General features: G+C 39.2%; 1 protein-coding gene across 2 annotated transcripts in view; it reads left to right on the top strand.

Moving 5' to 3' along the window:
- The first annotated feature begins 3649 nt into the window (after positions 1 to 3649).
- Pcdh17 (protocadherin 17) overlaps positions 3650 to 22281 on the top strand; it is a 90723-nt gene continuing 72091 nt past the window's right edge. Inside the window, exon 1 of one of the 2 annotated variants that reach the window (XM_048341272.1) lies at positions 3650 to 7782. In XM_048341272.1, coding sequence (XP_048197229.1) covers positions 5215 to 7782 — 2568 coding nt within the window. In that variant the 5' untranslated portion in view covers positions 3650 to 5214. The remainder of the gene's footprint in view (positions 7783 to 22281) is intronic. The other variant, XM_048341271.1, reaches the window with a different exon arrangement.

Raw genomic sequence — 22281 nt, 5'->3', positions numbered from 1 at the left:
GTATGCAACTCAAAAAAAAATAAGTTTGTCACATTAGGAAAGTAACTATTGGGGCTGGGAATATTGCCTAGTGGCAAAGAGTGCTTGACTCGTATTCATGAAGCCCTGGGTTTGATTCTCCACTACCACATATATGGAAAATGGCTAGAAGTGGCACTGTGGCTCAAGTGGCAGAGTGCTAGCCTTGAACAAAAAGAAGCCAAGAACAGTGCTCAGACCCCGAGTTCAAAACCCAGGACTGGCAAAAAAAAAAAATTAGTCATAAGAAAGTAACTATTAATATGGATGGGGCTGTAACTGAGATTAGAACACTTGTCAATCATGTATAAGGCCCTGTGTTTGATCCCACTGTTAGTGTAATTCTACATAAATACGAGTGTGCAATCAGTATGCTTTAAGTTAGATACTATTTTCAAAGTCTCGCTTTTGGAGTATATGTGCTAGGCCTCATCTCACCCAGACATAAACTAGAGTTTTTCAATCCCTGGAGGTTAATCACCCACTCAGCAAAACCACCATGATTTCTAGAAGGCTCTAATCTCTGGTTATTCATGATAAACTACCTGTTTAGAAAAGGCAACGACATTTTAGGACATGAAGGTCTGGCTGTGAAGAGCTTCTATTTGAATTTTTAAACTGTTGAGTTTCCTGAGGAAAACAGCTCAGCATGCAAGTTTGGGCTTGGCTTATCTTATTGAAGCCTTGAAGAAATAAATAGCTAGCTCCTTTACCTGAATCTTTAAACAATTATCCCAACAACATTCTAAAGAACTTTCTTGTAATTCGTCTAGATTTGATTTTCTTTGAATCTTGAATGATTCATGTTACAGAATTGTATGTTAGTCATTCACAATTTATAAATGGCAACTTAGCTTCAGTATTTATGAATTGCAATCAATACTCTAGCAATCAAAACACTCACCTTTTCTATTTCAATACCATTTTCTTTTTTTATCTTAACTATTTCCCAGAATGGCTGGGACATGAGCAAACCAATCTTCACTTGTAGAAATTTTTTTTATAATACTTTGGGGGATTGAGGCAAAAAAATGAATTTTGAAATTTCTGGAGTTGTAGGACAATTTTGAGACAGAGAGAGAGAGACAGAGACAGAGAGACAAGAGACAGAGACAGAGCAGAGCAGAGCAGAGCAGAGCAGAGAACAGGAATCTTTACAGATCTACTTACTGTTCTACCTACATTTTTCAGTTCAGCCTCCAAGCCACTGAGCTTTGGCAAATGTAGCTGTTAGGGGTTAGCAAGATAAAATTCAAATTGCTCTGTGGAACTAAAAATTTAAATAGATGGATGAAAGCAGAATGAAGGTGAAGCAGACACAAAACTGCTGCGTGCTGGGTGGGGCCTGGGATTTATCTTGAACCTGAGCTGACTTTGGAGGAGAGATGGCATGGCGATGAGCACAGTAGGACCTAAGTATGTAGCCACACTTGAGTTTTAACCAGTTAAAGAGTTGTGTTGATTACCAAGCTTTCTCCTAGAAACAGGGATTCTTTTTCTCTAAGGAGACACAGCCTCACTTTCCAAGGGAGTCTGCTTTTCTTCTGAAATACTTTCATAATCAAGTGACTTGCCTTGCATGAGTGCCTGGGGACGGCTGATTTTCCTCTAAGGATGAAGGGAGTTACATATTGTTGCTTTTGTATCATGTTTGCTTTGGCAGGGAGGGAAGCACCCTGGAAGTTTCTGGAAGTCTCACCCCCACTGAATGTCCAGGCCATCCGTTATCAACGCACACACACACACACACACACACACACACACACACACACACACACACACACCCTCCTTCGCACCTCAATTGGATGGGCCCACGAAGAGTCAGCAAATCTGCTGCGTCTCCCGTCTCCCTTTGCATGGATGTGTAAACGACGATGGCCTGTGAGCATTAATGCGGTTGTATTTGTGTGTGTGTGTGTGTGTGTGTGTGTGTGTACAAAAATCCAGCAGGGAAAACTGCAGCTACCTTGTTCTGCCAAGCATGCGGTGATTCCCATTCTAGTACACATCCAGTCAACCAAAAAATAAATCTACTATCAAACTTTCATTTAAAAAAATAAGAGAGAAAAACAACAACAAAAGCAAAAACAACAAGAACGCACTGGACGTACTGCTCCCTCCCGAGTATTTAAAATATCCCAGGAGCCCCGGTGTCGGCGAAGCTCTGGGCGTCGCAGCCACTGGCAAAGCGCAGGCTCCGCAAACCCCAGTGTGGTTTTCCCTTCTCACTGATCTAATCAATGACTCTCAAGCGCTGGGGCTCCTGGCCCCGCCCCCCGCCAGCCTCTTCTCCGCCTCCCATTGGGCGTGGGTCGAGTGGGCGTGGCCGTGCTCCTCCCGCGGATTGGCTGGCAGGGAATCAGTATCAATGTTTAAGCGGCGGCGTGAGGTGAATAGAGTCAGTCAGCGAGAGACGCTGGGGAGCGAGCTGCGCGGCGAGCCGAGCCGAGCGCGGCGGTTGCGGCGGCGGTGTTGGTGGCGGCGGCGGTGGCGGCGTCGGAGGGCGGCTGTGGCGGGGACAGTAGCGGAGACGCCTCTCCAACTGTTGAATTGAATTTCCCACCGCTCACGCCCTCCCTCCGTGGCTTCGCGGGAGGAGATGGATTTATTTGGTTTGAAACCCGCACGTCGTCCTCAGGCTTTGGGGTGAAGCGCCAGACTGAAAAGAGACCACCCGTGACGGGGGTAGGGGGTGAAAAAGGAGGATCAGACATAAGACAAAATAAAATTCTCCACCACAGACTGCAATAATTATCTCATGCACACCGATGCTGGACTTTGTGACCAGAGAACACTGAGAGGAAAATAAATAAACATGTATATGTATATATACATATATGTGTCTTGAACTATATCCTACTGGACTAAGCTGTGAATAATTTCTGAAAACGTTATTTTTTCCCCCTACTGAGAGATTTGGGGTTTCCTCACGCCTACCCAAGAGAAAAGGGTCTGTGAGGCTTTTAAAAATAATAAATTAAAAAATAAAATACACCTAGCAAAGCAGAAGCCTTGATTCCAGAGCCTGGGACTCCGGCAGAAAGAGGTAGAGTAAAAGTACTACTGGATTCTGCTTCTCCTTCCTCCCCCATTCTCTCTTCTTCGGCGCTCCCTCCCACCTACCCCCCACCCCCAAAGACATGAATCTTTTTTTTTTTCTTCTTCTTTCCATTGAGTGAGTCAGAGAAAGCCTTAGGAAGAAGCCTCAACTAATGTCTGTCGTGAGCCGCGAGTGAATACGATTCGTTCCGCTGCTTTGGACTCATCTGGCAGATCTGAACACCTGCATTTCTGGATGTGTCATTCCCAGTTAAAAAAATTAATTAATTAAAAATAAATATAAATCAAGGCGCTTGGAGAAGCCGAAATCATGTGGAGACAACCCTGCGCCTAAACCTCCTCTCACAAGGGAGCTCCCCGGACTAGGGTGGCAAGAAGCCCTGGCAGGACCGCCGAGCCTGCAGCAACTCAGGCCCTGCACTCCCACAGTCCACCCGAGAGACTAAGAGAGGGAGCGAGCGGGAGAGAGCGAGAGAGACTGCAGAATGCATCACGCCAAAACCTTGATGCGTTTCTTTCATCCAGCCCACTCCTTCTACTATTAAAAATATTCATCATCACCATCTTCCTATCCTAAGGAGAAAAGGGGGGAAACCCCACAATTCTGCACTTTCTTCTCTTCCAATAGTCACCACTTTTTAATTCCTCGCCAAGGTTTTCCTTTCTAAATGAAGAGGACTGGGAGGCTGGGCTATTTGGAAGGAGCTTCTGAATAGAAAAGAGAAAGAGAGGCACTTGACTGTGAATGCGGAGACTGTTTCCCTGCTAGGGTAGAGACAGGGAGAGAGTGTGTGAGTGTGCTTGTGCCCGCGGGAGGACCAGGGAGGGCGGCTTTCCCTTCCTTTTCTATTCTGCCTCCCGCCCTCCCCCTCCGAGGCTGCACGTCCAACCATGAGTTGCCTGTTGATTTCCTTTCGCCTGGAAAGCACAGCAAACTGGAATTAAACTGCATGGGAGTGAAATCCTCGCTCACTGCAAGAGGATGGGATGGTAGTGGAAAGCCACTGGCTCGGCGTAGAGACATCCCAGTGTGTTCTGCGAGCAGGGGCGGAGATAGATCCATTTTTTTTTTCCCCTCCTCCCGATAGACTCACCCCGCAAACGCTGATCAGGCTGTGGCTCTCTTGATTTCGCAAAGGGGGGAGGGGGAGGCTGGGAAGCCTTTTCGGAGGAAGAGAGGGAGGAGCCTGGCAGAGGGAGGAAACTACAAATCGGGACACTAGTTCTTTGCGCTGCATTTCCTCCCCTCCCTTTGGCTGCTCGGAAAGGAGAGAGAGGGGGGAGGAAAAAAAAAGGAAAGAAAAAAAAAAAACCGCTTGGCTGGGAGATGCAGTCCGCCGCCGCCGCCGCCGCTGCCTTCGCCAGCAATGCAAGATTAGATCTCTAAATGCAGCAAAACACTGCCTGAACACAGACCAGCCTGCGCCACGAAGCAGACATTTATTTCACCGTGGGCAGGGGAGGGAAAGAAGCTTCAGAAAGGACACACACACACACACACACACACACACACACTATCTGTGACTCTCTTCGTCGTGGATCCTCACTCGCAGGAATTTCATCTCGGAAGACGAGAGTAACAAGTAAGGATTTCACTTTCCGGATCTGCCTGGAGACACACCTCCCCAGCCTCCCCCGCCCCATGGCAAGACTATTCGGGAACCTGCCGGCGGGAGTGGATTTCCAGAGCCCTAGCGGGAGCGAGGCAAACCTACCGATCCTCTAGCTCATTAACAGCCCTCCCAGACTCCATCTCCTTCTCCACGCCGCCTTCCCCGCACAAGTTTGAGCCTCCTGAAGTCCGGGCGAGAGAGACAAAGCCCCCCGGGGCTCGCCCTCCAGCCGCAGGGAGCCGCCGCCTCGCTCCGAACTGCTGCAGCTCCGCGGCGCCTCGGTTTCTAGCTCAGTGCGGATGCTGTAGATCAACAGGTTCGGGGAACTTGAGCGGAATTCAGGAGAGGACTGACTGCCTGGGTGCCGCAGCTCGGGTGCAGAGGGAAGGGAGAACCCACAGACTTGTGGCTCTCGGTTCTCCCGGCGCGCGCGCGCGCGCTCCGCCCCGGCCCCAGGCTGGCGCGCACTCACCCGCTCGCCCCTCCATTCCGGCTGCTCTTGCCCCCACCCCACCGGTCTGGGATGTACCTATCCATCTGTTGCTGCTTTCTTCTCTGGGCCCCTGCCCTGACACTGAAAAACCTGAACTATTCCGTGCCAGAGGAGCAAGGGGCCGGCACGGTCATCGGCAATATCGGCAAGGATGCTCGACTGCAGCCAGGACTTCCGCCGGCTGAAAGAGGCGGCAGCGGCGGGAGAAGCAAGTCCGGCAGCTACCGGGTGCTGGAGAACTCGGCGCCGCACCTGCTGGACGTGGACGCCGACAGCGGGCTCCTCTACACCAAGCAGCGCATAGACCGTGAGTCCCTGTGCCGCCACAATGCCAAATGTCAGCTGTCCCTGGAAGTGTTCGCCAACGACAAGGAGATCTGCATGATCAAGGTAGAGATCCAGGACATTAACGACAATGCCCCCTCGTTCCCCTCCGATCAGATCGAGATGGATATCTCTGAGAACGCAGCCCCAGGCACCCGCTTCCCCCTGACCAGCGCACACGACCCAGACGCAGGTGAGAACGGGCTCCGCACCTATCTGCTCACGCGCGATGACCACGGCCTCTTTGCCCTGGACGTCAAGTCCCGCGGCGACGGCACAAAGTTCCCCGAATTGGTCATCCAGAAAGCATTAGACCGCGAGCAACAGAACCACCACACGCTCGTGCTGACGGCCCTGGATGGGGGCGAGCCGCCGCGTTCCGCCACGGTGCAGATCAACGTGAAAGTGATCGACTCCAACGACAACAGTCCGGTGTTCGAGGCGCCTTCCTACTTGGTGGAATTGCCCGAAAACGCCCCGCTGGGCACCGTGGTCATCGATCTCAACGCCACCGACGCCGATGAGGGTCCCAATGGGGAAGTGCTTTACTCCTTCAGCAGCTACGTGCCCGACCGCGTGCGGGAGCTCTTCTCCATCGACCCCAAGACGGGCCTGATCCGTGTGAAGGGGAACCTGGACTACGAGGAGAACGGGATGCTCGAGATCGACGTGCAAGCTCGAGACCTGGGACCCAACCCCATCCCGGCCCACTGCAAGGTCACGGTCAAGCTCATCGACCGCAACGACAACGCGCCGTCCATCGGTTTCGTCTCCGTGCGCCAGGGGGCGCTGAGCGAGGCAGCCCCGCCTGGCACTGTCATCGCCCTGGTCCGGGTCACCGACCGAGACTCGGGCAAGAACGGACAGCTGCAGTGCCGGGTCCTGGGTGGAGGAGGGACTGGCGGCGGCGGTGGCTTGGGCGGACCGGGGGGTTCTGTCCCCTTCAAACTCGAAGAGAACTACGACAACTTCTACACGGTGGTGACCGACCGTCCCCTCGACCGGGAGACTCAGGACGAGTACAACGTGACCATCATTGCGCGGGACGGGGGCTCGCCTCCGCTCAACTCCACCAAGTCCTTCGCGGTCAAGATTCTGGATGAAAACGACAACCCTCCCCGCTTCACCAAAGGGCTCTATGTGCTCCAAGTGCACGAGAATAACATTCCAGGAGAGTACCTGGGCTCAGTGCTCGCGCAGGATCCCGACTTGGGCCAAAATGGCACCGTGTCCTATTCCATTCTGCCCTCGCACATCGGCGATGTGTCCATTTACACTTACGTGTCCGTCAACCCCACCAACGGGGCCATCTACGCTCTGCGCTCCTTTAACTATGAACAGACTAAAGCCTTCGAGTTCAAGGTGCTGGCGAAGGACTCCGGGGCGCCCGCGCACCTGGAGAGCAATGCCACGGTGCGAGTGACCGTGTTAGACGTGAATGACAATGCGCCGGTGATCGTGCTGCCCACCCTGCAGAACGACACCGCCGAGCTGCAAGTCCCGCGCAACGCCGGCCTGGGCTACCTGGTGAGCACCGTGCGCGCCCTGGACAGCGACTTCGGCGAGAGCGGGCGCCTCACCTACGAAATTGTGGATGGCAACGACGACCACCTGTTTGAGATCGATCCATCCAGCGGGGAGATCCGCACTCTGCACCCCTTCTGGGAAGACGTGACCCCCGTGGTGGAACTGGTGGTGAAGGTGACAGACCACGGCAAGCCCACACTGTCCGCGGTGGCCAAGCTCATTATACGCTCTGTGAGTGGCTCGCTGCCAGAGGGGGTACCCCGGGTGAACGGGGAGCAGCACCACTGGGACGTGTCGCTGCCGCTTATTGTGACTCTGAGCACAATCTCCATCATCCTCCTAGCGGCCATGATCACCATCGCTGTGAAGTGCAAGCGGGAAAACAAGGAGATCCGCACTTACAACTGCCGCATAGCCGAGTATAGCCACCCGCAGCTGGGCGGGGGCAAGGGCAAGAAGAAGAAGATCAACAAAAATGATATCATGCTGGTGCAGAGCGAGGTGGAGGAGAGGAACGCCATGAACGTCATGAACGTGGTGAGCAGTCCCTCCCTGGCCACCTCCCCCATGTACTTTGACTACCAAACCCGCCTGCCCCTCAGCTCGCCCAGGTCAGAGGTGATGTATCTTAAACCAGCCTCCAACAACCTGACGGTCCCGCAGGGACACGCAGGCTGCCACACCAGCTTCACCGGACAAGGGACTAATTCGAGCGAGACCCCTGCCACTCGGATGTCCATAATTCAGGTAGGAAACTTTTAGCCTAACTGGGACTTCACTTTGATGAGCTAGTTTGGGTGCTGTCCTCACACCTTTGGAACAGAACTAGCCTCAGGCTGTCAGCAGCAATGAAAGAGGGGGAAATACACGAAAAGGGTTTATTTACCTTTAACCATTGTATGTATCTCATATTCACACATAAACCCTCCCGTGTAAATGAGTTTAAAACCTACAAAACTGGATGTCTAACTTCTACTGCATTTTTCAAGTTTATTTCTATATAGATAAAATGACGGTAGTGTTCAAATATTCAGTTGGTTTTATTTGTTTTCTTTTTGGTTGTTTGTTCAAACATTTATTTCCATGACAGGTTCCCAGAGTAGAAAAAAAGTAGAAATTTTAATTCCATTTTAATGGAATTTTAATTCCATTTAAAAAATGGAACATTTTAATTCCATTTAAAAAATGGTGTGAAAAGCCATAGGAATTTATGCCCAAAGTTTAACCAAGTACAGAATAGCAACCAGTCAGAATTCTACCACTTAGATCATTTGAACAAACTTTTCACTCTTCTCCAAAGTTGTTCTATGTTTTAAGTGTTCTAGGGGACCCAAATCTCCTTTATGCTTCAGAGGCAATAGCAGAATAATTCACTAGTATTACTTAAGGTTTGTAATCTGAATTATACTCACAAGTGCTTTCAGAAGTTTGAGTAAAAGCAAGCTGTTGGGGGGGGGTGGATTATTACCTGGAAATAACTTTGAAAATGTGTTGTTTGTTTTGTCCTGTGGCTTTGCGGTCCCCTCCCACATCTGTTTCTGGGAAGTCATTAAGGAATGAAAAGTACATCACTAGACAATTGTGCTGTTGAAAACCGAAGACAAAGTTCTATGAATTTCAGGCTGCATCTATTTTGCATAGTGTGTATTTAGAGTACATCTATATATCTAATATAATACATAGTGTCATGCAAAATTATAAATTCGTGATAAAATCTATTGAGGAGCAAACCTTGAATATTAATTCTTGAAACAAAAAGATGACTTCTGTGAGTGCACTGTTTCTAGTCACCACTGTTTTTTATTTTATCCACTACTGAATTGTGCCATAGAAAACTTAATTCTTGCTTATGAACGTGTGTTGTTACAAATTACTTTAGATGAACAGTGGTTGAAATTCAAAATTGAGCTTAAATGAAAGTGACATTTCAGGAGGAAGATTAGTTTGAGCTAAATAAAGAGTAATCTGTCCATATCATCATGCTTTTAAAAGCAAATAACTTTTAATGACATATGATCAGTATTGTTTGCATCATCATAATGGAGCAGTGAATTTTTAAAATCTTGTCCTTTGGACATAAAGAGTGTTCTATATACTAATACTTAATAAAATATGTTTCCCAAGGATAGCCTGAGCTTCTTGTTAAAGAGACCATTATGCTTGATGCTACTGAACACCAAGGCATCAATTGTAGTGTTAAATCTAATTTATACTGCTTGCTGAATATCCGGGTTTTTTTTTTTCAAGTGACAAAAATGGTGTTTCCAATGAGAGTGTGTGAAACTGATATTTGTGGTCATCAAACTATGTATAGAAGAATAATTGCTAACATTTTTCTAGATGTGCTGCAGTCACTTTAGAAATACAAACACATTGCATTCCTTTCTTGTAGCCATACATTGAGAAGATGGTGATGTCACAGGGGGTCAATGCTCCACACGAAGTGCTGTGAGTTTTAGTCTCACTTGAATTCTAGTAAAAAAAAAAAAAAAAAAAAAAAAAAAAGAAGGAAAGAAATGTCGGTCCAGTAGAACTCCTGCAAGTCTGATTTCCTGGTCAGACTAGTTTGATTAAAATATCCAAAAGGTTTGGTAGGACAGTGCTGCCTCTACTGTACATACAACCTGTCCTTGAAGGTGATAATGCATAAAAATGGTGGTGATCCTTTCCTGATTAACAGTAAAACAAAGCAAATCACACAGAAACACACCCAGAATTCAAACAGAAAGAAAAATGATCTTTTTATTCTTTTCCATTGAGACTCATAACCCATATAGTCAAAACACATAAGGAATTTTTAAATTATTGAACAATAGTTTTTTTCAAAGTGACTCAATTTACCTACTGCTCTGGCCCTGGAAATAAACTTAACATAAACTGCTAAAAAATAACCAGCTTTCCCCACATCTACAGAGTGACTGCAGTCCTCAGGGGATGCTTTGTAAAATCCTAACATGTCAATTTCAAATGGCTCAAGTTTACCTTAGTACTTATGGAAGATTTTATAAATTAAGGAATTACTGGTCTTTTTTTTTTTCTTTTACAAATTGGTGTGCTTCAAACCTGTGGTACAACAGCATGACTAAATGAAAATCTACAGGTATCTATCTCATCATGTTGTTTCAAGTGCTTGTATCAGTGTGGCTATGTAATACACCCCACACAGGAAACATGCTACTTAAGTGGATGAGTATTTTGGAAGGTAGACTTTACTGCACAAAACCCACTGGCAGTAACAGCTGCAAGGTTTGGTTTACCTGCATTTTCCAGCATTTTGTATGCTGTTTAGATGCTGCACAATACACACCCATGAATAGGTTGGAAACAATGTCCCAAGTGGGTGGCAATTCTCTGGTACAATATGATCATAGAAATCCGGGAACATCAGTGCTGAAAGACTCAAATTACAGCTAAATTTGACATTGGTTTATGCATGGATTCTTCTTAGGCAAAAGTACATACTTTTAGAATATGGACACAATCACAAAGAAATAAAAACAAAGCTTTGTGAAAAGAGATTTTATTTGTTATCAAAATTTATCAAGCTCCTTAAAAAAGTCAGTCTGTAAAGTTTTCAAGGACTATACTAGTGACTGAAATATCTATAATAGCATGTTTTAATTCAACAAGGTTAAAATGAAATAATTCATTCATTTTAAAGCTGTACAAGAAGAGAGACCTATTTTGTGGTAAAGCAGATAGATTTTTGTACATATATATATATAAAAACACTTTCATCGTTACAATTTCCATGTGAATTACTTCATATTTAAATATGAAATCTACCATTATGAAGAGATCATTTTTAACTGTTAAGAACAATTGTTACTTGTGTTATATCAAGTATTATTTGTTAAGCCACAGGCCACTCCTCAACAGGTGTTTTCAAGGAGGTCCTCTTTAAAAAGAGGAGAGGAGGTTAGGGACTTTTCACTGCTGGGAAGATTTCTAGCTCTGAGGATGTTTTCACATCAGTTTTGTGGCACAACTACAAGTCTTTTTAATATGTTCTACAAGGATAAATTGTATTAAGACTGAAAAATATGGTTTACTATAATAAAAATAAGCAAATGTATTCATCCTTATAAGTGTTTCACAGATCAGTCTCAGAAGATTCATGTTAGAGTTCACTTCAGAGCTCTTCCGCTAAGAAAATAAAATTCTTTTGAAATACTTGCCTGTCCTTTTCAATATAAAAGAAATAAGTACATGGCAAATGCCTACAGCCAATTCAAACACATAAAACATGAGATTTAAATGTAGAGGACTAAATTATCATAGTATTAAAGGCAGCAACATGAGAAAGGCAAAAGTAAATATGTCTTTAATAACAGCATCACCCTGACTGACTATCCTTATTCTTTCTTCCCTATTATAAAAGGTCATCCACTACATTCATTTAGATTAGTTTCCAAGATCATAGTTTGCCAAACTTCATAATTAAAGAATGAAGTATACACATTCGTATAGCAACCAGTGCACAAGGTATAATTGATTTCTTTAGTCATTCACAATTTTGGAGATATTCTGCTGCTGTTTTGTTCTTCTAGGAAGTCACCATTTGATGACCTACATGCATTTGTTTCCACAAACACTATGAGATTTTTAGGATTTTGGTAGGCCGAGAAGAATCCTACTACAAGCCTCTACAAGTGTTCTATACACTCTTTTTATATAGAAATCTTTTGAAAAGCAGAATTCATATTTAGTGACAAATGAGTACACAATCATCAAGTCTCTTTTTTTTTATTTCTTGCTCCTCAGGTTTTGGAAATAGTGAAGACATAAAAAGTTAGTTCAAATGCAATCTTGCATTAGATCCTTGACGTTTTTTGTAGAAGAGTTTAAAATATTTCTTCAAGTTTTATACTTACTATGTTTTAATCTTAGTTGTGTATGAATTCATGATATCTAAATTCAAATATGTATCAGATCACATTACTTTTTTTCACAATAAAACAGAACAAGACTATAGTATTTATATGACCTAGAAAACATAGGACTGTTCTTTTAAAAGTGTCAGTTGATATAACTTTTCATAAAGTATCAACTTCCTTATATATTAGTTCCCAGTTTTCAATAGTATTTCCCAAATATAAGCAAGGTAACATTGATTTTAATTTGAGGGGTAATTCATCAGGCTTTCAAAATTATAAGAATAAATTTTGCTTTATTTGAATTGTGTGCATTATATTTAGTCAAACTATATAACAATTTATAAGTCTACACCAAGGATTTTTGAATTCTATTCTTAGTCACATATATTATTTAATGCTGTATGTGATCATAGAACATAATGTCTTAAAATTCATATCTCAACACTTTGAATTTAGTTACAAATAATTTGTTTTCTAAAATAGGAAGTGAAATTATGTATTATATTTCCAGCTATTCAAAAACTCCATACACAAAATAAAACATATTTCCCAAGAGGTTTTTCCAAAGGTGGTGTATAACATATATTATTAATTTCCTTACGATACATAGAAAAAGCTGCATTCTAAAGGTAAAAATACAATTATCCTTAAGTTAGCCCTAAATACCATTTCTCTTAAAAAACTGTGAAATCTATGTATTTTATGAGGAAAACTCCTAAATCTTTCAAGTTTTATTACTGGGTAAAATATATTATTTATGTTTTATCATGTTTCAGTACTGTCAGGCTTCAGATTTCAAATTTCTTCCTGTTAGTGCTTGTGTATGTACTATATTGCAATAGAAATATATCCATTAATAAATGCATGCAAGTTAACAAAATACTTGTTTTTCTTAAGATTAATGAAGTCTTTACATGAGTTTGTAGCAAAGAAAATTGCCTTTTCCTATGAAAATATAAAAATGAAACCTTTTGCAAGGTTACTTTGCATGAAGTACATATAAATAATACTCAAGCAGAAATATTGGCCCATTTTTTAAGTACTTTTCTTGCTTAAAGTAATTAATTTGTATTTCTATGGGTCAACTCATTCCTGTATTTTTTGAAAATACATAAAAAGTTTATGATTTTAATATTTTAAGATTTCCAACAATCTGAAATTCATAGGAGAGAGACAATTATTCTAACGAATAGATAAGGCACAGGGCCTTCAGTGAGCAGTAGACTGAAGCTTGTAAAGGTAAAAAGAAAAAAAAATGTCCTCAACTTTGAGTTCTTTGTAGGAGGGAAGATGGCTGGACACACTGCTAAAATATATGGTGCCAGCCTGATGATGAAATAATGACAGGAGGAAAGTCAGTAGAACTCTTCTGAAGCCAGTTAGGAAGTAAAACTTAAATCCCTGATGCAGAGAAGTCTTGCAATACACTCAATAGTGGGTAAATTCTTACAAATGCATCTAATTATGATATTAGTCACTGCTTTACAATGTATTCCCCTTGGTGGCACTTCTGTTTAATAAATCCCACAGGGCATTACCTTGAAGTCATATTTTAGTAAAGCCATTAGGGAAGTGATATTTTCTGTATTAAATTCCTTCAACCAATGATTGTGTAATTGTTAGAGAAGAGTACAGAGTTCAGTTTGCCTATCATTTTGATGATAATGTGACTTCTGTCACCCACCTATAAAATACTTTCAAAGTTCATCAGACCTACACTAATCTATTGTTAGCCTACTTTAGTAAAGGAGACTTTGAAAAGAACTCCCTACAAAGGCATACAATATTTTACAGGGCGTCATAGCTTTCACCATTGGGTTTGACAGTGATATATTGGTATCCTTTAGTCTCTTGAAATAAATCATCTATAATAAAGAAGTCTTTAATGACATCAACATTCTGGGTAGTGAGTAAGCAGAATTATGCTTCTGCTACCTTAAGACTGCAGAAATATAAGTTCAGTATTTTAGAATAACAACTTTTAAGGATAAAAGAAAAACCCAAAGAAATACAGATGTGAAACTATGGCAGGTGGGGTACATTTTTTCAATATATTTCCAGTTCTTCCAGGAAAAGACTATACAATTGGTTTTAGATAGTCACATAATCTTTTGCTAGACATCGGACACACTTTTGTCTGTCTTGGTCCTACAATGTTCTAATTACTGGTATTGGTAGGGCTTGCCCTGGGTCTATTCCGGGAAGTTTATTCTAGTGAGATGGTTCTTATGGTTCATTGAGCATCTCTCAAAACAATGCTGAATATGATTGGCGCGTTTGCATATATTTATTCAAAAAATAAGCCAGTTAAACAGCATAATTATGGGAAAATGAATCATAACAATAAAAGACTATTTAAGTTAACAAGCTTTGTGATCAAAGGATAAATACAGGTTGGATAAATGAAACTTCAGATGTAACTAATCTACATAAATAGACTTTGCTCTGATTAGAGAAATGGAATATATTAAAATAATTTAAAGCAGTTGTAGATGCATTGTATCTGTGTCATATTTAAAGGCCTGTGTTATCATACTTCCTTTTATCTCTAGTCCATAAAATATTCTTTGAATTATATTGTCCAAAATATCGACTATGCAATTTTATAAGATTATAATTTTACAAGATTCTGTTCAGTTCTAGAAAGTTCCCTCCCTGAACAATATTTAATACCTTTTAAAATTGTGATGTTTTGATTGACTTTTATTATGTAGCACACTAAAGGGACCTTTTAAAGGACAACTTTCTTTGTATTCTCTTCCTCAGCTAAAAGACTCCTTTGTGGAGTTGGAAAGCCTAAAAATTAAGAAACATTTAATTGGAAAGACACACATTCACAACTATTTTGTAGTTGCTTAAAAAACACATGGGTTATATGTTTGCAAATTGTCATAACACCGAATGAAGATAAGAACTTCATATTCTGAAATATGCTAAAGCTACTTCAATAGCTTCAGTGATTTAAATGATCAGATTTAGCTTACATCATGTATAAATATAGTTATGAGATTAGTATCTCATGTGACTATGGTAGTTAACATTTTTAGTAATGATTCTTAAGAAGTGAATAGCAATATTTTATGTATATGTGTATATTTATATCCTGAAATAAAACTCAAACCAAAATACATACACATAAAAATTTATTTAACTCAATTCCAATAACTACCTTTTATTAAATGGAAATGCAACAGGTATTTTATTATTTGTAAAAAGGTTTTCAAGAGTCAACATATTTTTCTTATTGTTATAATCAACCAAAATGAGACTAGATATATATTTTATATGACTATACAAATCCTTACCTTTTTAACTTTTTGATATAATTATCAGCAGGCATTCTGAAATCCTAACACTGCAGTTTTCAAATGATACCTTTTTTAAGGTGGAATGTTCCTTCCCATATAATCATCAACATCAATACCTTTGTTAAAACCTAAGCTGTTTGTTTTTCCCCTAGCAGAATTTACAACATATTATACTACTATTGTTTTGAAACTGAACAGTTTACATGATTTTTTTGTCATTCTTTCACAACGGCATAACAATTCTGTATGCAAAACTCAGCTGAAGTGCTGTTATCACAAAGTAATTCACTTTTGGTTGTCATGAGACAAACTTCCTAACCACACGTGTAAAGGGGCCTTCCTGGTGGTTTGTCTGTGTTCTCATTTCAGGAGACAAATGAAAGTAGGAAAGGAGAATGTTTGAGAAATAATATGGTCTTAGAAAAATTTACTAAGAAGAAAACATGATTTTATTCTGTATTTTGGTACAGAATTGGATTAGTTTCAAAAGGGAATATTTTCCAGATCAAATCCAATTAATGAACTGCAAAATATAGGGCATAAAGAAATAAATGAATTGTCCATTTTATTATAATTTTCATCAAAATATATTATAATAGAATATTCTGTTGCAGGGTTTCAATGCAAGATATTTGATCATTTGACTTATTTTTTACTATTATTTTAAGCTTTGCATGAGCTTCTAGTATGTGTGTTTGTGTGTGTGTGTGTTGGTACTATCTATAGCTTCTGCTCAGGGTCCCTATAGAGTTCAGACCCTGAGTTCAAGCTGAGTTGCATTCAAGGCTAGCTCTCTACCTCTTGAACCACAGCTCCACTTTCAACTTTTTGGTAGTTCATTGGAAAGAAAAGTCCAGGGACATTCTTGCCCAGGCAAGATACATTAGATACATTAGATACATTTTTTTCTTTCTGTGTTAAGTAAATGCTTTATGTCATATTGTAAGTTGGCTGATCATATTATAAATTACTAATTAAAATGTAAATTGGAATATATACATTGTCCTTTATTGGCATGATCCATGTGAACAGAGGAAAAATGTCTCGTTTCTGCTGCATGATCCTAAGTATAGTGTAAGATTCAGAATTACTGAGATCATACACACTCACTCACACACACACACACACACACACACCTAGACTCATTTCTGTATCAATTCATACATTGAAGAAAATACCTCTGACCTTGCAGTGTTTATTTGTCCAGAAATATGGACAGTAATTATTAGTTAAGTTTCCAGGTCTTGAAATTCTGAGGAAAGCTGATGTTTATCCTTAGATGATCATCAGAATGGATATTACCACAGTTACAGGATTTTAAAGTGTTATTTGCCAAAGGCCTGTTCTACAATGTGGCTTCGATATCAGATGTGCCAATATCAACAAATGAAGCAAGATGCCTAAGAAGTGAAAAATGAAACACAGATGAGGAGTACATTTAAGAAGACTTTTTCATTATGACTTTTAGCCATAGACTTCCCACACTTTTTTTTTTTATAATCAAGACAATTACATAGTAATTTGGGTTAGAATGCATGCCCATTTTCCCATCTCCAAACACAATTTGTTACCACCTGTGGCTATTTCTATTAAAAAAAAAGAAACATAATTACTATGAGTCTCAGCAGTCTTGGAGTAAATTTTTGCAATTACAATACCTCCCTTGGGCAGATGTGTGAAAATGGTAGATTAATTCCTGCCAGGATCTTTCTGTTCCTCACACATTTTGAGGTTTGGTGTCTCCTGCTTATTAGAGTAGCTCTGTTTGTTCTGGTTGAAGGTTATGTCAGTGTTTCTATAGTAAATCTGTAGAAATAAAGATCCACAAATCAGCCATTAAATTTTGCCCTGGGCAAGAAGTTGACACGTAACATCTCAGCAAAGGAGTAAGATAATGCTTTCCATCACTGTCCTCTGTGGCCTGGTTAAATTTGAAGTAAAACATAAAAATAATCATTTGGAAATTTTGAGGAGGGTTTAAAGTAGTAAGTGAAAGAAAGAACGAGGTAAATTAGTGTCTTAGTAGAAAGAAGTGATAGAGTTAATTTTATGATTGATCCCAGAGCTATTTAAACCTAAGGACATAAAAAACCAAAGAGATAGTCTCTATAGATGGCAACTCTGTAATAAGTGTCATCTTCACTACCATCCATTCACCTTTTTGGTTGTAATGATGGCACTCTGTCAACCCTGTTCCTGATAAAGATGTAATTGGTCTGCACACACACAAAAAAGTGAATGAGTTAAGCCTCTGGATCAGGGTTTTAACTTTTAGCAAGTTCAAGTTACTTTGTCTTAAAGAAATGTGTATAGAAGAATACTTGAAGACAGAGCTGTCTTGAAAGTCACTTTAATTGAGTGCCTAGCACTATTTGTGATATATAATAAATACTGTAAGAATAGGAATTCTTAATGAGGAATACGGGACTAATTTCACAAGAGGATTTCCAGTTATAACCAATTTTATGCATGCTGAAGCTCTACAATGGCAAACATCTAAGAGAAAGCACACAAACACAGACACAGACACACACACACAAATACACACTCGCTCATTCACAAAAGGTATAGAGAAAATGACCTTTTGGCAAATAATTTATTTGAAAGCAGCTGGTTTTGTTAACTTAGTTGGTACTTTTGTGGTAGCTATAATGAAAATTACAATATATAATGATGTATCACTAATAAATGGAGAAAACAGGTGATAATAGTTCTTATAAACAGGGTTTTAAATTAGTTTTTTGTTATGTACATCAATAATATATATGGGTATGCACATAGTGTGCCAAAATACAGTATTTTGATGGTAGTCTATTTTCAAATATTTTCCCAATTTTTGTAATCTCTTATATAGTATTTAAATTATGCAATTCAGATGATATTCAAGTTGTTAAACTTACCTCACCCAGACCTACAAAGTTAGTAACAATTCAATGTAATCACTTTTCTACATTTTCCCTAAATTTAAATATGTTTATATCATATGGAAGCTGTATAAAATGTATACATTTACTTTCTGTACCATTGTCATAAAATAATAAAATCTTATCTAAGCTGTAAAAGTCATTTCAAGTTTACATATATTTTTATTTGTTGCTGCACAATTTTATGATTTACTCTAGTACCTAACATATGCTATATGTCAATGGGGTAAAGACAATTGCATTGGCAATATGCATGTGCATATACAGACAGACAGACAGACACACATATTTAGAATCAGTCAACTTATAAAATTTTAAACTCTTACCTTGTGCAGGTGGTAGCAAAAATTTCATGTACACACAGAGAAATCATGGAACCAATATTCACAATAATACCCTGCAGTTCATTTATATATTATTTCTTAAAACACTGCCACATTCTACCAGATTTTTGAAATTAGGGTCATTAATTCAATAAATAAATAACAGAATAATTAATTTGGAGAGAAATTCAATGAAAGTGTTTTTTTTATTTACTTTTCAGTGATCTGGAATTTAAAAATTAAGTTAAATTACAAAGTCTATATCCAATGATAAAGAGGCTTCTCAGAATAAATGCTTCATATAAAATGAGTTTTTAAAAATTATATTGAAAGTTTATTGAGCCAGGCTCTGATACATCATGACTGCCATGATAGCTACTGAAGCATCTAAGATCAGAGAGTCAAGGTTCCAATCCAGCCTGAGTAGGAATATTTGTGAGATTCTTTCCTGCAGTTAACCACACAAAAAGCTGAAAGTGGAACTGCAGTTCAAGTGGTAGAGCACCAGCCTTGACTGGCAAAGCTAAGGGACAGTGCCTATGCACTGAGTCCAAATCTCATTTCTAGAAACACACACACACACACACACACACACACACACACACACACACACACGAAGTTTATTTAGGGCTGGAGATGTAGCTAAGTGTCAGTATGCTTGCCTGGCATGCATAGACCCTGGGTCCAATCCCTTGTAAATAAAGAAGAAAATTAAAGGAAAGAATAGAAAAGAAAATGAAGAATAAAGAAAGGAATTGTGAATTCTCATTTGTCAGTGTAGCTTAGGTCAAGAAGTGAAGAAAAATCAAACATAAAAAGGCACGCAGAAATATAATTTCACTATATTTAAAATTTATCTTAACATTCATTACTAAAATGAAGACTTTTTAGAGATTAAACAAATAGGGTTAAATCTTACATAAGTTTGCATCATAAAATAAAGAATTCTCAGTGTATTTATTTTCTTTTCTTCATGCTATCATTCTAGTCTATTTGTAAATTGACATTGAAGTGTTTGTCTTTTTTTATTTTTAAAGAAAAGTGCTTTAACAATTCAGAGGAGAGGTTCTTCAGGACTGGTAGGACAGGTGCTAGTAGAGGTTATTACAAGAATGTTATTACAAGATTTCTACTTGCCACTTCTGGACCACCACTTGGCCTACAAAATCTGTATGCATTTTATTCACTTCTCCCAATATGTGACTTTTTCTGAAACAATTATACACGTGCATATTTCTTCAACAAAATACAGCTCAGATGACTACTACACATGCAACTTCAAAATAATGTTGGTAGAAGTCTCAGTAGTATGCAGATTAATTGCAAGAATTTGTTAGTCTTTTTTTATCAAGGAATCTAATCTTAAAAAAATCATCTATTTCAATAGTCCTTTCAAAGATTTGGAACGTGTCCTCTAAAACATATAATACTGAAAGAAAAGGAAAGCAATTAATAATTATGTACTAAATTGACTTATACTACCACATTTCCTCTTATATGTGCCATCTGATATTTAATCTCATAGAGGAAAATAATCTTTTTGTTAATATTTTGAGTACTTTTTAATTGTATATCTGTGGTATATATATATGTGTGTATATGTACATATACACACATATATGTACATGTATATATATATATATATATGTATATGAACTCAGTAGCCCAGAAGCTGGTTAATATTTTTTCAAAATACTTTCTTCAACTTCTTTTATTATAGACATGCATATATAGTCAAAATTTTGATATTATTTCATATAAAAGGTATAAAATATACTTCCTAACTGTGATTCCATCATTTTGTGCTTTGAGCAGGTGTATAAGCTCATATAATTCAGTAAAGATAAAAATCCTCCCTCTGATTCTCCTGAAATATGGAATCATAACATTTTCCTTCTTGAAATTATTTCTATATTTATGACTATAGAGGTCATGGTAAGCTGACATATTTGTTCTTCATATAATGACAGTGAAAGGAGTTTTAGGTTCATATTTAGTCAATGAATTATTTTCAATCATTTTTATTTGAAATTTCCTCCTGAATCTTATGTCAACTTGGTATTTGTGTCAAATACTTATGATTTCACCAGAGAAATCAGATCTTCAGGGAAATATTTGCTTCCTAATCTTATTATACAGTAGAGTTTTAAGATACTAGTGTAGGATTGGTGATGGAAACACTCTAGGGGTCTGAGAAGGAAGGGCATTCTGGTTCAATATTGCCAGGTCATAGGACATGAATAATTGGAATGTAAAAGATATCATTTCACTTGGTTAATTGTAATAAACCTATTATCTTGTTAGAACATAAGGAAGAGTCAACAAATAAAAGGTGCATGAAAGCATTTCAAATTCAATCATTAGGTTTCATTGCACACATCTGCTCCCAAGAAATATAATTAGAAATTTGATCCAATAACCTTTAGTTGCCATTTTGGGCCATAATTTCAAATCTGGATTTTTCAAGTTGGACATTGTAAGTTAATTTGATAAGAGCTCTACTCAGTGAATTTTTAACCTAGTTCCCTTCTTGAGCAAAATTTGAGAACCTAAAATCAGGCTTAATGGACTGGTGTATATTTAGCAGAGTCAACACAGTTATTTAATCTTGAACCTGTTTAAAAGCAACTGATGTTCAACTTCATTAAAGTTTCTATTAACTAGAGTGACTGCTGAAGTTCTCATTGCTATTCTATGCACGAACACTTGCTTCTCATTAATTATTCTTTGGTTCCAGAATACTAAAATTATAACTGCAGCAGCTAATTACACTAAAGTTCCATTCCATGGAATAAGACAAGCCTCAGTGCAGGTATCTAGTATTTCAGGTGGTTATTTTAAACCTTGAAATTTTAGGTGCCCTTGACTCTTTTTGTCATCATAAGTGTGATAGTACAAAATCTTTCCAGAATACCTGTTATGTATTCACTTAGAAGGGCAAAATATGATTAAAAAGTATGTGCCTAGCATAAGAAGTGCATTATGCAAATTATCCAAGATTTCTTGTCAGCATTTGTGCACTGAGCTCTTTACTGAAGTTCATGTAACCTGGAAAAGACTCATGATTAGACAGGTGTTTCTTTAGCCCTGGAGATCAAATTTCTGAAGTATTTATATAGTGGCAAGCCAGATGTACACAGTTTAACCTTATAATCCCATTTCACAGCTTTCCTAAATACTTAGAAACTTGTTAAGTATGAAGCTGATTATTTTGGCAGCATATCTTCATTAATAGGATTCAAATATTCCTTATTTACATGTCACTGCTGGTAATATAATCTAGTCTATTAAATCAAGAGGAAAATGGAAAGAGGAGAATCCATCCAAGGACTAATTGATAGGGATGGTTTTTTCTAAAGCTTTTTAATTTGTTTTTTTATTGACTCTAGGATATCAGTAAACACACAGTACAAATGAAGGATGTAAATGTTTTGGATACTATGCTATCACCATTTTAGTGTGAAGTACTTATTGCTCAGATCTCTTGTACTTCCAGTATAATCTTGATATAAGCCATGTAAGACCATGCATCTGTTTCCTACAATCATTCTCTTCAGCATCATCTCAATTACAGAGCTTACTGTCATTTGACATGTGGAATTATTTTAAATGCATTCATCTGGTTTTTTTAAATGAATAGAAGCAATACAGAGTAATGTAATAATGTGTCATGATTTTCATTATGCTTATTTATTGGTTCTGCAATAATGGAAAAAGAGCTTATTGTTATGCTTTCAGCTTGAGCTATTTATGCACTTTAGTACTGGGTAGGCTATGTTATATTCCTGATATGTTGTCATGTCAGGAAAAACGG

This window comes from Perognathus longimembris, chromosome 3 (genome assembly GCF_023159225.1).
Source record: "Perognathus longimembris pacificus isolate PPM17 chromosome 3, ASM2315922v1, whole genome shotgun sequence".
Lineage (NCBI taxonomy): Eukaryota > Metazoa > Chordata > Mammalia > Rodentia > Heteromyidae > Perognathus > Perognathus longimembris.
Note: the sequence above shows the minus strand (reverse complement) of the source record. Positions and strands in the feature narration are given on the sequence as shown.